We start from the raw sequence: 14,677 nt of genomic DNA on the forward strand, positions 1-14,677 counted from the left end.
CAATCAGATGCCAGAGCGTGTAGGGGTGCTACCCAGAGTCCTCAGACCTCACCTCATTTTCTCAGAAACTTACAAAAGGCTTGTTTCACTTTATATGTGAAGTAAATACGATATAAAAGCCATTTGTTAATACACTGATATTAATATGGGACATAACTGATAATAAATCATTATAAAATCATGAAGTTGGTTCGTTTGGCGTATTTATGATCTGAAATAAGGCATTTAAGAATAAACATGAGAGTTTATCAATTCATTAAAGAAATCAAGACTTAATAAATAACTGTAGATAAAACATTCATTATTTAATGTCATCGTAATTAACCTGTAAAGAGAAGAAGTCACTCTATAAGATTATTAAACTTATTAAAGTTAGAAAGTCACGACGTCTGCAGGACCTTGTCGACACAAACAAGCAGCTGCTGGTGACCATGTCTCCATGCGGGGGCTAAAGGAGGACAACAGCGTGGGTGACGGCTAAATCCGGTGCAAACAAGTTTTCTCTTTTGAGATTAATGACTTTTAACATGGAGTTTATTTTTTCACACGGGGACAAACAAACAGTGGAGAGCTGCCAGAGGATGGTTTTCTAACGTTATCACCACCAGAAACGTTCCAGACTCTAGATCATGTTGGAGAACGCGGAGTCTGACCGAGCTCACCGCGTCAGCGCTCCAGTAAAAGCCCGACCGACCGAACTGCAGCAGAACACCTCAGAGCTGAGACCTTCTCCAGCATCAGTGCTCCTCTGGAAGACCTTGCCTAAGCTGAAGCTGTCAGACCTGCAGCGGGTGGAGCCGTGCAACAGAGGAGTCATTCAAACACGTGTGTGTGTGTGTGTGTGTGTGTGTACCTGTCCGAGGTTACAGGCAGGAATTAAAAACAATTTAATCTAAATCTGGGATTATTTGAACCACGTTTCATCAGCAGAAGGAGACGCTAATAAAAACCAAATTTTACGACATTCTTGTTGATTTTCTGATTATTCTCTTTCTGACCGTCCTTTTGTCCGTTTTCTGCAGTTAACTGCTTTACCTCTGTATGTTCAGGGTGTATGAAAGAGTGTTATTGATCTGTGATTGATCAACTAATCAATAACTGATCAAAATGACCCAATAAAAGACAGAAACAGGCTGATAATACCCAGTCTTTCTGGACAAATAAAAGACAGAAAATGAAACAAGGCCCACATCAGAGGCCACTTCTAGGGTTCAGAATGATGTTTGACTTTGAGTTTGTTTAATTACTAATACATTAAATCTGTAATCAGTGTTAAAATGAGAGAAATCAGTTGTCTGAATAAAAAATCGTCTTTGGAACACGGACGTTCTTCAACAGGAGAACAATAACAGGATGCTAGGGTTAGGGTTACAGGCCAGAGAAGAATTAGGCTGAAGCAGCAATAATAACATGGTGGGAACGAGGAGACGAGCTGCAGGAACAGCTTGTGATATATTCTGGATGAGCTCGAGTGTAATTATGTCTGAGTGTCCAAGGGTGTCAGAAAAAGTTTCAGCACCGCTACTTTCTGATGAACGGAGCCAGTTTTAGCTTGTAATTAAGCTAGTTTAATTACATGTTGTTTACTTTACCATGCTGTTTGTTCTGCTGATAACATCAGCCTCAGCCGAGGTGATGACCATCCCGATTTTGGCTCCTGCAAAAATGTAATCATCCACAAAGCAGCCTGTCTGTGTGAGCGAGGCGGCTTAGGTCAGCGAACTTCTGTCGTTTGCCAAACAACAGTGTGGCGGCACCGTCGCTGCATACCGGCATGTGAGTTCATCTCACGTCTGCTGATCAGTGAGGCTGCATCAGACGTCTAGGAGTTGCAGCTGGGTTTCTGAAGATGCTGTGGAGGAGCTCCAAGTCCCAGAGGTCCATGGGTCTCCCCGAAGCGCAGGAACCCCAGGGAGACAGCCGCCGGAGAAGCCCCCCTCTCTAAAGGCACAGAGACCTACCCCGGGCGTCGCAACCAGCAGCCACCAGAGCCCTGGGAGATAGCAACGGCAAGCCCCCAAACCCTCCCGCAGCCGCCCACCTCTGAGCTGGGCAAGCTCGAAACACAGCGGCCCGTTTCGACCCAAGGGCAACCAACGCTGCCATGCACCCGACATTGTTATCTCCTCTGCAGCTCTAGGGAGGGGGGTTGGGCTTCTCCAACGACTGTCTCCCTGGGGTTCCTGCGCTTTGGGAAGACCCATGGACCTCTGGGACTTGGAGCTCCTCCATCTTCCACACATCTTTGGGGGCAGGTCTGTGGGCCTCACGCTCTCTATTGGACGCTCCTACAGAGAAACCTATACATACAAGCGCATGAACACACACAGGTGCTCACATGGTGCTCTCACAAGGCTGGACCTGGGTGTTTCCAACACATGACCTGTGTGGTGGCTGTGGTCGGCACTAAATGCACTGTGAATTATTATTACCGTGTGTTTGTCAGCAAAAACAGTTACTGTTATGAATCCTCGTGTTGTTGGAGCAGTGGTGTTTTGGTCTTGTTGTGTGTTTGTGTGTCCCTTTCTCTCTCTGTCTCTCTTTCTGCAGGTCTAGAAGCAGATTCTTGTTCATCATGTATTGTTTATTTGTGTGAAACCCCTCCCCCACCTCGTCCTTCTCCCCTCTTCTCTCACACTTCTGCCTCCGTGTCCGTTGGGATTTTAAACAACCGGAATTGTTTCTAATAAAGTTTTGGCATCAGGAGTGGTCTCGTAGCAGAAGCTGTAACGCTCCACCTGTGAGAATAAAACAGCCAGGCTTGTCTTCAGCATTCAGACATCAGCTCTGATGGCTTCCCAGCCAGACAGTGTTACAACCCCGGCGTCTAGGGGGCCTGGGGTAACATGGAGGACACATGACACAAAGTAAAATTAACAAAGGTTTTATTTTACTTTCTCTTTTTTTTTGTCTGACTTTAGAAAAGAAACCACCATGGAACAAAAACATTTAACCAAAACAGGCTCGAACACTAAAATGTAACATAACAAGGACCTACTCTAAAGAGAGCACAAAATCTCCAAAGGGTAACAGATTACCCCTAAAGATTATTTCTTCTCACTGTTCAATATCGAAGCCCTAAGTGGGAGACAACGGACCAGAGGAAAGGCAGCTCTGCACTATTGTCCCCATTGGTGAGGAGCTCCAGCAGGTCCTTTAAAGCGATCAGCGGCTGATGAAAACCCGGCTCAGCTGGTGCAGGGAGGAGCAAGGGTGAGCAAACAGGCCACCGTCTGCAGGCAGACGGGTTAGGGTTAGGGTTAATGCTCCTCAGATGCAGCATTAATGAGAACACAACACAAAAAGGCTCCAGCCATAACAGACAGGACACGGTAACAAAAAACTAAAAGATGCTGTGAAGGAACAGTCAGCTGGACAGGGTCTAGTTTGGATTTGCAGCATCAAACGCCTGCAGGTGACGTAGATGCAGCAAGTAGATCGTATAGGTCGTTCTAGTGGTGAATTATCTGAACCAGACCTGTGGTACATATTCAGAAATCAGCTCAACTGCCAGCTAGGTGAGGTGGCTCAGCATCTGGTCAGGATGCCTCCTGGAAGCCTCCCTGGGGAGGATTTCCGGGCACGTCCAACCGGGAGAAGACCTAAAGGAAAACCCAGGACACGCTGGAGGGACCATGTCTCCCGGCTGGCCAGGAAACGCCTCGTGATTCCAAGTCTGGGCCTCTCTGCTTAGGCTGCTGCCCCCGCAACCTGACCCCAGAAGATGGATGGGAAAAAACATCAAGTTCAGCCAAGAAGGACCAGGATTGCCTTCCCCTGCTTTACAGTATCAGCCAGCACTGGGATGCATGACTACACCGGGCACTTTGCGTCCAAAAGACATTTTGTACAACTTGAATAACGACATTTACTTCTCTGACGAAGCAGCGCTCACTATCACAGACAAACACATCCAATATTTGGTTCTTCAAACAGTTAATAATGTACGTAGTGATGTCCTCAGGCTCCAGCTCACCAACCACACCAGTGGATGTAATCCTAAACATCTCACCAAACACCAACAAGAACTGAGCAGACACTCAGCTGTCTCATTTATATTTTAGGAGGAAACAACAGCGTTGCTTCAATCAACAGACTTTATTCTGGTCTTCTCTGTTTGGATTCCAGTGAAATAAAAGCATTTTCATGTAACGTCATTAAAATGTAATCAATAGTTGTCATCGTAAAGTCAAATGATGACATTAGCTTAGTTCCTGGCCGTTATGGTGGACGACTCTTTGTTTATATCTGTTTCAGGAAGGGGTCGTACCTCATCTAAGCAGCTCAGTTTTTATGACCTGCAAATGCAGAGAAGCCAAATCAGTGATTGGTAGAAACAAACAGGTCTGAGAGAGCGTTACTGTGAGTAAAGAAAATCAGCCTTACTCTCCTGAGAAGAGGAACGTTGAAAGATGGAGGCGTGTGCAGACACACTCCTACCCACCACGCGTAACCCTTTCCATCAGAGACTGTTTCAATAGCAATGCTAAATTCAGCACACATCTGGAAACCAAGGGTCTAGATCAAGACTGACTTTAGCCTCAGTCACCTGTTCAGTCACTCATTCAAATCTTCGGGACCCGTTCAGTCTGGGTCCTGAAGGTAATCCCATTTGGCTTCACAAAGAGGCCGTACCATGCTAGTGCGATGGGTCCATCTCTCAGTGGCGAGCCCCGGTGTCGTGTTTAGAGAGGATTTGTGACTCGCATGCAGGAAAGAGCAGGAGGACAGGATGGAGTTCCCCAAGCATCAAGCCTCTAGCATGTTTGTCCAGCAGTGGGGTCTGGAAGAGGGAGATGGAGGTCGGTGTGTGGCTGACGTGGGAGATGTTTACGTCTCCGTCAGCTCCGTGAGGGAGAGACACGCACGGACAGAGATGCTCTGCTCTGACTTCTCCGTCTCCTGGGGAGTGTTGCAAAGCAATTCCCCGCCAGGACACGAGAGGGCGCTGTTCTGTGCTGTCCTGTCATGTATCCGGTCCAAGTTAGAGCATTCACTATTGTGTTTATATTGTGGTTTTTTGTATATAAGAGACTTTTTAACACAGACAAATTTGTCCCTCATCCTCCTCCACCTCTTCACGCGCTCGCCACCTCTAAAACCGCGTTTTCCGTCATTTCCGACCACGAATGAAATGCTTGCTGCGTATCTTCTCACTCCTCCAGTCATGGGGGAATAAAACGTTCATATTTTTAGAGTTTTTCCACAAGGTGTTCTTCTAGCTTCTCTGTGTCTGCCGCTAGATATCCTCGGCTCTCTTTATGTCTTTTGAGACTGCAATGGCGACGCTATCGACGACGTGTCTCAGAGGTCACATGATCGATGACACGCGTCTTTCTCAGGTCATGCCTTATACTGGATCTTCATTCACCTCGGTGACTCCTAGTAGTTCAACAGAAATATGGGGAAGCAGGTGGAAACAGAATGAAGAATAAACTAAAGGTAAAGAAACCGTCACTAAAAAAGGTCAAAAGAACTTCCAGACCGTCACTCCTGTAGTTCAGCGTTGAACTGAAAGGCAGCTGCCTGTTCTGTTACAGCCCACTTAATGGTCACAGGACTAATGAATGCTTGTTGTTCTGCATCGTTTCACGTCTCAGAGGGCGCTGCTGAGTAAATGCAGCCTCCTTCCGGCTCCTGGAGAGTACAGACACTTTTTTCTCCTCTCCCTCCCGCCTTATCCCGAGGCTCTTTGTCCTGTCTTTGGGTGGGCGGCGCTTCTGCATTTTTTCTGGAAACTGGAAATTATTAAAAAAGGACCTGGTCAGTTGGTCTCTCAATGCGATTGATAAGATTTTTTTCAACGATGAGAACGGGAGAAGGGGCTCCCAGATGCCCCTCTGCGACAGAGCCAGCTGGGCACATCATGGACTCCTGGAAAAGGTGGAACCTGAGCTGCCTCTCCCAACTGTCTGTGGAGGATTCTGAAGACGTCTGGATATTCGTCGTTTTGGTGTCGGGATTCCTGCTGTTTGGCCTGAGAGGTTACCTGGCTTACCGTAAAATGAAAAAAAGGAATATTGGCTCAATCCTGGAGCTCAGGGATGGATTACACCACGCTGTGAACGCACAAACTCATATAATTGTCGAGATGAGTCGTAAGCTTGGACCTTTGGCTGAGATTCAGGCTCTGGCACAGAAGGTGGATTCCATCAAGGGCAGAGTTGACGGATCAGCACGGATTGGGATAGATTAATTACACCATTATTGGATCTAGAGGGGTTGTAGACCAACAGAACACTAAGACAGAGAGGAAATTATCTCTGTCTGTCTCCAAAACAATCCTTATCTGAATCTGGTGCCCTTGAGCCTGTGAGGCTGAAGTGAAAACTCCCCTCAGAAGAAATGTGGAATGCTGCAGTCGCTATGGAAACTCTTTCTCCCTATCCCAGCCTGGGCGGGACTGTGACCGGTGAAGGCCGTGGAATCGTATCTAGGAGTCAATGTGCCCGCCAACCCATTATCTCCCTCCCCTGTCCAAACGGAGGTGATGACCGCTGCTCCATGCGGTTGCACGCACTGAAGTGAGGAGAGTCCCAACCCTACCCCCCCACCTAGTGGACACTTATGTTGTGTAATGTCTGAAGTCTGTGTGCATTTCTGTCTGAGGTGTTTTTTTGCAGAGCAAAGCTGCCCTCCCTGTGGAGGGTAACTCTGAAGTGCCTTTTTCCCTCCCCCGACTCAATCCTCATATAAACCCTCTTGATCTATTAAGGTAGCGCGACTCGGGTTGCGAATGACCACAGTCACCAATTCTTGTCATGTGTCTATGTATGTATGTCTGATCTCAGAATCGTGTGTACTGATACTCTAATTTCCCTCTGGGATTAATAAAGTACCTGGGAATTAAATTAGATTAAATTAAATGAAATTGAATCGAAATGAATTGAATTGAAATGCAGCCTCCAGAAATCAGCCATGTTCTTATGTAACTGACAGGAAACGTTCAGTGTCATCTGACCATCACAGAGTTCACATGCAGGTCGCAGTTTGATGTAAGTCCTCAGAGAGAAAATCCAGGAAAGCTGAGAATACATCGGAAAGGAAAACCATAGAGATGAACAACAGGTCGGTATTCCCAGAGAAAGTCTCTAGATTAACTTTCCCACAATGGACTGGATCCTGAGTGTCCAACCAGGTGAAGAGTCTCAGGTGTGTTTAAAGGACGGTCCGTCCTACAGGAGACGTGCTGTGCTGAAGGGAAGAGAGGAGAACTGGTGATGTCCACACGAGTCCTGAGTGATGTCCACAGTCCCACCACACCCCCGCTGCAGACACGGGACAACCTCGCCCATGCCTACCAACCTTCATGGACCTATTTCCCCCTGCCGATCTCCTAAATAGCAAAAGGTGTAACTTTTAAGAAGCTGATTTTACATCATTAGAATAAAATCTGGATTCCAGATATTTACTGAGAAATGGGTCTAAAAGGACTTTGCTGGATCTCATCCGAAGACCCCTGCTGTAGAGCACAAACCCAAACAAGAGTTTTATTATCTGAAATGAGTTATTAGTCTAAAATGTCCTGAATTTGTTGCAGAAAGCCGTTGAAATGCGGCCGTGTTCTCCACCGGCGTGTGAGTAAATGAACTGTTGATGCAAATGACTGTTTTCTCTCTGCACCAAAAGCAGCAGGAGGTTTTCTGTCTGCACAAAAACAAAAGCCTTGAAGGGGAGAGCGGAGGGTACACGGTGTCTTGTTGTCATGCTAAGAACCGTCTTTCCATCTTTTCTGGAGTAACTAGAGATGTGGAAAAGGAAGGACGCCCCAAAGGAAAATATTCAGCTTCAACATGTTTGAGCAAGCAGGAATGCTTGGAAAAGCTCGGCATATTTTCTGCTCCCTAAAACAAATGGAACCCCAGTTATTTATCTGTAAGCAGTTTTAAACAAGAAAAGGTGCTTTTAGCACGCCTCGTGCATTTCACACCTCCGCCACAGCGCTGCTCTGTTCAGCTGGTAGGTTTCAAACATTTTAACATATAATTTCATTAACAGTTGTTCCACTCCAAAGAAATCAACAATTGGTTTCAGTTTCAAAGACTCAAGGACCCCCGTGGGCCGATCTAAAGAGCAGAGTCTGAAAGAAAATCAGCAAGAACCGGTTTTGTACCCGGAGCCTAAGAATGAAACAGAACACACACATCCGACCGTCGTCGGAGGATTTCAGGAACGATTCTGCTGTCCACTCAGAATAATGGTGCAGAACTACCAAAGACCGCCGAGGCCCACATCAGGGCTAATGATAGCTGATGATATCAAAGGCAATAAAATTTTTACTGCAGAACAAAGAAATTCAGGAGAAAAGTGCTTCTCTGGCTGGGAGGCAGGATGCAAATAGTTGTTTTTTTCCCTGCCTGAAGAACGAGGCAGCTTGAAACCACTGATCCAACAATAAATACTGCATCCTGGCAAAGAGGGCTTGAGGAAAATGTGGGGTTCTCCATCTTAGAGTCCAGGTTTTAATAAGACAGAAACTCTTCATATCGTCGAATCCTTCCAATAGAAACCACACAAAAAGAGTCAAAGTTAGATTTAAATCTAAAACGTCTGAGGATCTGCAACGAGCACGAGACTAGAGGGAAGAGAGAGGAGTTGTTGTTCTCCAGCATGTTGATATTTTTGGGACAATAAAGAAGCACAAGCTCAGAAATGCGTTCCAGCGATGAGCTGCGTCTCAAAGTTTACCGACAATAACCCCGTCTTTCCACGGGAGCCGTCAGCAGCACGTTACTGCAGCAGCACGTCTTGCTCGCGTAAGCTGCTGCTTGGCCCTTCCCACGAGACGCGAAGCAGCAGGGGAGCAGCTGTCACCAACCGAGCACGAAGTCACACGAGTGACTTCGTCAGTAAACACAACAACAAGCAGGAGAAAACTACAACATGGTTTGTGTTTTATGTTCTGTCCGTTTTATAATCGCCAATACGGACCTGAAAAACAAAGGAGACCGCTAGCTAGGTGATAACTTCTCACGGGGACGCACAGTTAGTAACTTTTTTAAAAGTAAAGCAACCGGAAGGCAGTACGTTCTTTATTCTGAAAATCTCGAGAGCTTCTCTCCATTTCCGCGTCCGATTTCCTGTCTTTCCTTCCCCAACAATGTCGAACTTGACCCGTTTCAGAGGCATCGCGCGTAGAAAATAGAACCGGCGCGTAAAGGCCGCGACATGCTGCTCCTGAGACGCGGCTGACTCGCGCTGCTGACGGCTCCGGTGGAAAAGGTTCTGTTGACCACAGCGGTTCCTACCAGCAGCTATGACGTGCTGCTGCAGTAACGTGCTGCTGACGGCTCCGGTGGAAAGCCGGGGTAAAAGTGTTTAATATTTCAGTTCAATCTCAGGACACTAAAGCCCATATTTAACAACAGCTGCTCGCGGTAAATGCAGCAATTATCTCTCATCTGTGTGTTCATGTACGGAACGTTAAATAAACCAAACCTCCGTGTGTGTCGTGACTTGTGGGAGGTGTCTAACCCAAGACATGCAGAATCAACACGAGCAACCAGGGTGAGTAAACAGAAAACTTCTTTATTATAAAACGGGAACCAAGGGAGCACTGGGGAGTCCAGTGAGCGTGTCGCCGGCAGGCGTAGGTCCAGAGCCAGAGTCCAGAGAACAAAGGGGAAGGTAGTGAGCCGAGGTGACTGGGAAGGGGGTCCTGGTGAGCGAGGTGGTCGAGGCAGTGGAGGGGCGAAGGCGCAGGTGCCTTGGAGGAGGATGGGACGTGGTCCTGAGGGTTCCGGAGGTCTTCGCGGTGGAGATGAGGGTGGTCTGAGAGGTTCCTAGGATGGAGCAAAAATACGAAGGTTCAACGAGGTATCCAAGGTGCAAATCCAAAGTAGTCATACACAAAACCTGCAAGCAGGGTAGAACAAGTACGAGTGGCTGGAGCTAACCAACCTGTGGCAATCATCCGGCGTCGAGTAGTGTCTCCATCCTCCCTTTATGCCAGGACACCTGATTACTGGTTCAGTGCAGCTGGAGTCCCCTCCGCTCCTCACCTGTGGGATAAAACCTCAAAGATGGTTTATTGAGGAGAGGAGCACTCACCTCGGCTCGTGACTCGTGACAGTGCCTCGCGAATGACAACCGATCAGTGGAGAAACAGACCAACTGAAAAACGACAACGCTTTCCTGGTCGGCCAAGTAAAACTCGACTCTGAGGAGCCATGTTGGATTTTTCATTTGCTGTCGTCTATTTCCTTCCCATAACAACAAGGTCTGGGGAGGCGCCGAAGGAATACCCTGGTCCAAACGAGAGGCAGAGGCTTATTTTAGTAACTGGAGAGTCTGTTGTGACAGACTCATTCTGCTGCGCCAGCCAAGGCCGTACCTAATTAAAGTGTTCTGCTCTACGGAGTCCCATTCTGGTCCTGAGCATGCAGAAGCTCTCTTATGCTTCCCATCCATCACATCTACTGTAATTACTTTTGTTTACAGTGGAGGAAACGGCAGCTGTCTGATTAGAAGTTATTGAGGAGATAACTCAAAGGTAATTTTGAACTGGTGCTCGGCTCCTCTCCGTGATGCAGATGAATCATTTCCTGTTGGTGGTACGGGGACGACGTGGAGACACTCGTGCAGAGGGACCCTGACAAATCACCACAGGGCTGTCAAACCTCCTCACCATTTTCTCCCAGAAATGCTCCTCTTGTTGTCCCTGAGGTGATAACGACTTTGCTTTTCCTCGGGCAGAAATGAAGAATTTGTAAAACTGTAATTAGGGATCATTGCTATTGTGCTATTTTAAGAGCTCTCTCAGTATTTCATGATTTCACTGAGATAAATGTGGTGACTGAGGCTAATGATAATGTAACACATCTACACACTAAGAGCCAGCAGCAGCGTGTCAGGACTGGCTGTCAGTGTGTAATAACGTACGATGTTGTGGAATATGCACCACAGCTCTATGAAACACTACAGAGATGTAAAAAGCCTCCTCCATTACACGGTGAGACTGTGTGTGCAGCATTAAACGGTCTAATCAATACAACAACAGCCCTCCGATGAAGCTGATCAATAATCATGATTGTTATTTTATTGGCCCTCTGCAGCCTGAGAAAAGGTTTCAGGAAAGTTTTCATGTAAATTAATTTTTCTAAAACGGTCAGTAAAGAGTTGTGATGCTGGATCATGACAATATTTACTCTGTCCGACCAAAAAAGCGAGTCTGACCGCTGCACAAAGCCTTCTCCAGCACATCCCAGAGACGGGGTTCAGGTCTGGACTCTGTGGCGACCCACCCATGTGTGAAAATGACGTCTCATGCTCCCTGAACCACTCTCTCACTATCTGACCCGATGAATCCTGGCATCGTCATCCTGGAATATGGCCGTGCCATCAGGGAAGATGGAATAACCTGGTCATTCAGGATATTCAGGTAGTCAGCTGACCTCGTTCTTGGAGCACTTCCTGTTGCTGAACCTAGACCTGAGCACCTGCAGCAAGCCCATATCATAACCCTGCCCCCACAGGCTTGTACAGTAGGCACTAGGCATGATGGGTGCATCACTTCATCTGCCTCTCTTCTGACCCTGATGCACCATCACTCTGGACCAGGGTCCATCTGGACTCATCAGACCAGTTTTACTAAAGCGTCGGACAGTTCTGAACCCAGTTTTAGTCGTTTCTGCGTCTCCTTAGATGTTTTCTCTGCTTGATGCCGATGATCTGACCCTTCTCACACAGACTAACATCTTCTCCGCCACCAGGTGTGTCTTTCCACCTGGTTGGTTAAGAAATGAGAAGCAGCTCATTGCACCAGTTGGGTTAAATAACTTGTTAGCAGCTGAAAGATGATCACCTATGCAGTAATTATCCAATAGGAGGCTCCCACCTGTCTGCTCAGGTAAATCCAGGTGGAGACTTTGGGTTTGGCTGGGCGGTGTACTACAACTAGACACTCAAATAAAACAAGCGCCTCCTAGAGACTGGTTCCAGGTTATTCTTTAAGTCCCGCCTCCTCCATGCAGATAAATGGGACTAAAAAGCCTTAAAATGTTTGGAGTGTAAGAACTCCACAGTGAAATAACGCCAAGCATCCTCAGGTCTCAGACTCAATTCAACTCTAGCCAACAAAACACAACAGGGCTTTGTAAAGAACTGATGTCGGTCACGGAGACCATGATGGCGTCCTTGTTTTCCTCTAATGTTGTGTAAAGAAGGCGAGACAGACCAATTACAGACAGTCGTCTAAACGAAATCTCAAGTATAAATGACCAACAACTCAAAATTACAGTGAAATGTGTTCATCTACCCATCAACGTATATGGCTCATCTCGAGCCGAGCCCTCGGGTCCACCCACCAGAACCTTCTAGAAGTTCCAAAGACCAGATATAAAAGTTCAGACTGTTGCACCCTGACCGATCTTCCGTTATCCTTACGTAGCGTTGACGGTCGGGACAAAAACAGCTAAAGACCCCTTTACTTAAAGCTGCCTGTATGTAAATATTTTGTTTTCTCATTTTAAACTTGGATTTGTCTCATCTTTCATTTCATTTCACTTCATGACTGGTTTTCTTTTGATCTGTGTGAAGAACTGATGAGAGCTTTATAAATAAAGTGTACTTACTCACTCATCTTCGCTGTTCTTCTAGAATATTCTGGCGTTGATCCGTGACTCACAACATCCATGAAACTCACAAAACAGAAGTGAGAAAGTCACCTGCATGCTTCAAAGTGAGATGCAGTACCCACATTTGACCACATGGTGTCATTTTCCCTTCATTCTTACATAATGCACCTTTAAACGTGCTGATGCTTCTGCAGCTGATTTTATTCGGACCCGTTTGGTTATGCTTTGATGCTGAAGGACATCATGGTGGTGTGCAGGTCTGGAGCTTTTATCAAACCCGCTCTCTTCAGGTCGGACCTTCACTCGGACTCATCTCTGTGTAAAACGTGGTTTCAAAGGCATCGACCAGATTCCTTAACCGCTGTTTTACTGCTCTCCAACAACACATAAGCACGATCCCTCGTTGGGTTTTTGGAACATGAGCCAACAGTGAGTGTATTATTTATTAATCGTGTTTCTGTAAAAGCTGACTGTAGTGTCGTTGCTAATTGGTGGAGGCCAGGGAAAGCAGATCTTTGCGCTCCACTCGACTCTCCCTCCGTCCTTGAGGACTGATTGGGTTCACTCAATTAATGGCTGTAATTGGACTGTTTGGGATGGCAGCAGAGCCAATGTTAGCTTGACAGTGATTTAATTTGACATGTTAATCAATCATCAGCATAGCTAGAGTGCCCGCTCAGATGTTAACAAGGGGGCATAAATAGCGTTCATACTGAAGCAGACAAAAGTTGTTTGGGCCTCAGTTATGGATTTTATTTGCTCTTCCATCTCTGGCCGTTGCACCAAAGGTGTTCTACTCAGCGATGGAGCAAGGACACCAAAGAAAATGTGGGATTTACACCTCACATAAACGTTTGTGTACCCAGCACGAGTGCAGCAGCTCTTCTGCACCGTTAATTTGCTTTCCAGCGTCTCTCCTTGAGCCCATTTTGAAGCTCCAAACCAGCAGCCATGAACTTGCTGTTTGGGTCTCCTCTCTTGCCAGTGTTAGATTAATTACTGTGCTTTAATAGGCCCCACTACTGGGTACTGATAATTAAAAGATAATGATTGGTCTCTCTGAATGTTACAAATAAAGATGCACAGGCCCATTTGTGTATTTCAGGTTGTTCAATAAAAGATTAGGCCCGGCGTGAGGGCGTGTGGGTGTTGGGGTGACTTGGCCACGCTTCCTCGCCGGCTCGTCTCTGCTCTCAGGAACCCATAAGAGATTACAAATAATGAATAAACACAGCTGCTCATTGGCATTCATCTGCATGACCCCCCTCCCTCCCCATGAGTGGTTGGAGGAAAATAAAAGTGAGGTGGCCAAGTTTTATATTAGAACTTTTGTTGCTGCGTTTTATTGGGTGTCGACAGCTGAGCTTCATGAGGAAACTGGTTCAGTCCGGTTCCAGTGGGACGCTGAACGTCCTCGTATATTTCGCATGCCTTTAAATGTTGCACTGCGACATATTAATGAGAAAACACAGCTGGCTAAGGAGAGCCCTGCTGAACACTAAGGTAACAAACTGAAACCGTGATTTTCCCCTTAATCTGACTAAATCTGATTGGAGATTTTGCAACATCAACTTTTAAAGGTTCAAAATGAAATGATCTTGTTTTCTTTCCTATCGTTTGTGGAGCTGGCCCGGTTTTCTGCATCGGTTTGAAAAGGAAGATGAAAGAATTCCCATGAAATCTGAGAAAGAAGCCCGAGACCATCGTGTCGGTCATTTAATAATTTATGATTCCCACTCGCTCTCATCATCGGCTGCCTGACTTTGTGACCCTTGAACCCGTTTATTGATAATCTGTGCATGTAGTGGAATCCGTCCAATCGATCCTCTCTGTAGGGACTTCTCTACCACAGGCCGACTCATTCCGCCACAGGAGGCTCATTCCCCAACCTCCATCCCTTCCTAACAAAAAGAAAGATTCTCAGAAAACGCTCCACATTTCTAGAAAACGACTCAACGCCAAGGCAATTCTGCATTTGTCAGAATGAATGAGTGTCGTGTTTTGGACGCTGGTTTTAGATGATGTTCGTGTTTCTGCTTTGTTTGGTTCTCTTGTGATTTTTTATAGTTTTAGTTGAGTCATTCTGGGTTTTGTTTTATTTA

The 14,677-nt window shown here is 46.5% G+C and overlaps 1 protein-coding gene across 1 annotated transcript; it reads right to left on the minus strand.

The window, feature by feature from the left end:
• Window positions 1-9,382: 9,382 nt before the first annotated feature.
• LOC139071629 (mucin-5AC-like) lies at window positions 9,383-10,101 on the minus strand. Its single transcript, XM_070554419.1, has 2 exons — window positions 9,901-10,101; window positions 9,383-9,782 (listed from the first exon to the last, which is right to left on the minus strand). The coding sequence occupies exons 1-2, from the start codon at window positions 9,911-9,913 to the stop codon at window positions 9,532-9,534; spliced, it is 264 nt and encodes an 87-aa protein (XP_070410520.1). The 5' UTR covers window positions 9,914-10,101; the 3' UTR covers window positions 9,383-9,531.
• Between the last annotated feature and the right edge of the window lie 4,576 nt (window positions 10,102-14,677).

Source organism: Nothobranchius furzeri, chromosome 9, assembly GCF_043380555.1.
Source record: "Nothobranchius furzeri strain GRZ-AD chromosome 9, NfurGRZ-RIMD1, whole genome shotgun sequence".
NCBI lineage: Eukaryota > Metazoa > Chordata > Actinopteri > Cyprinodontiformes > Nothobranchiidae > Nothobranchius > Nothobranchius furzeri.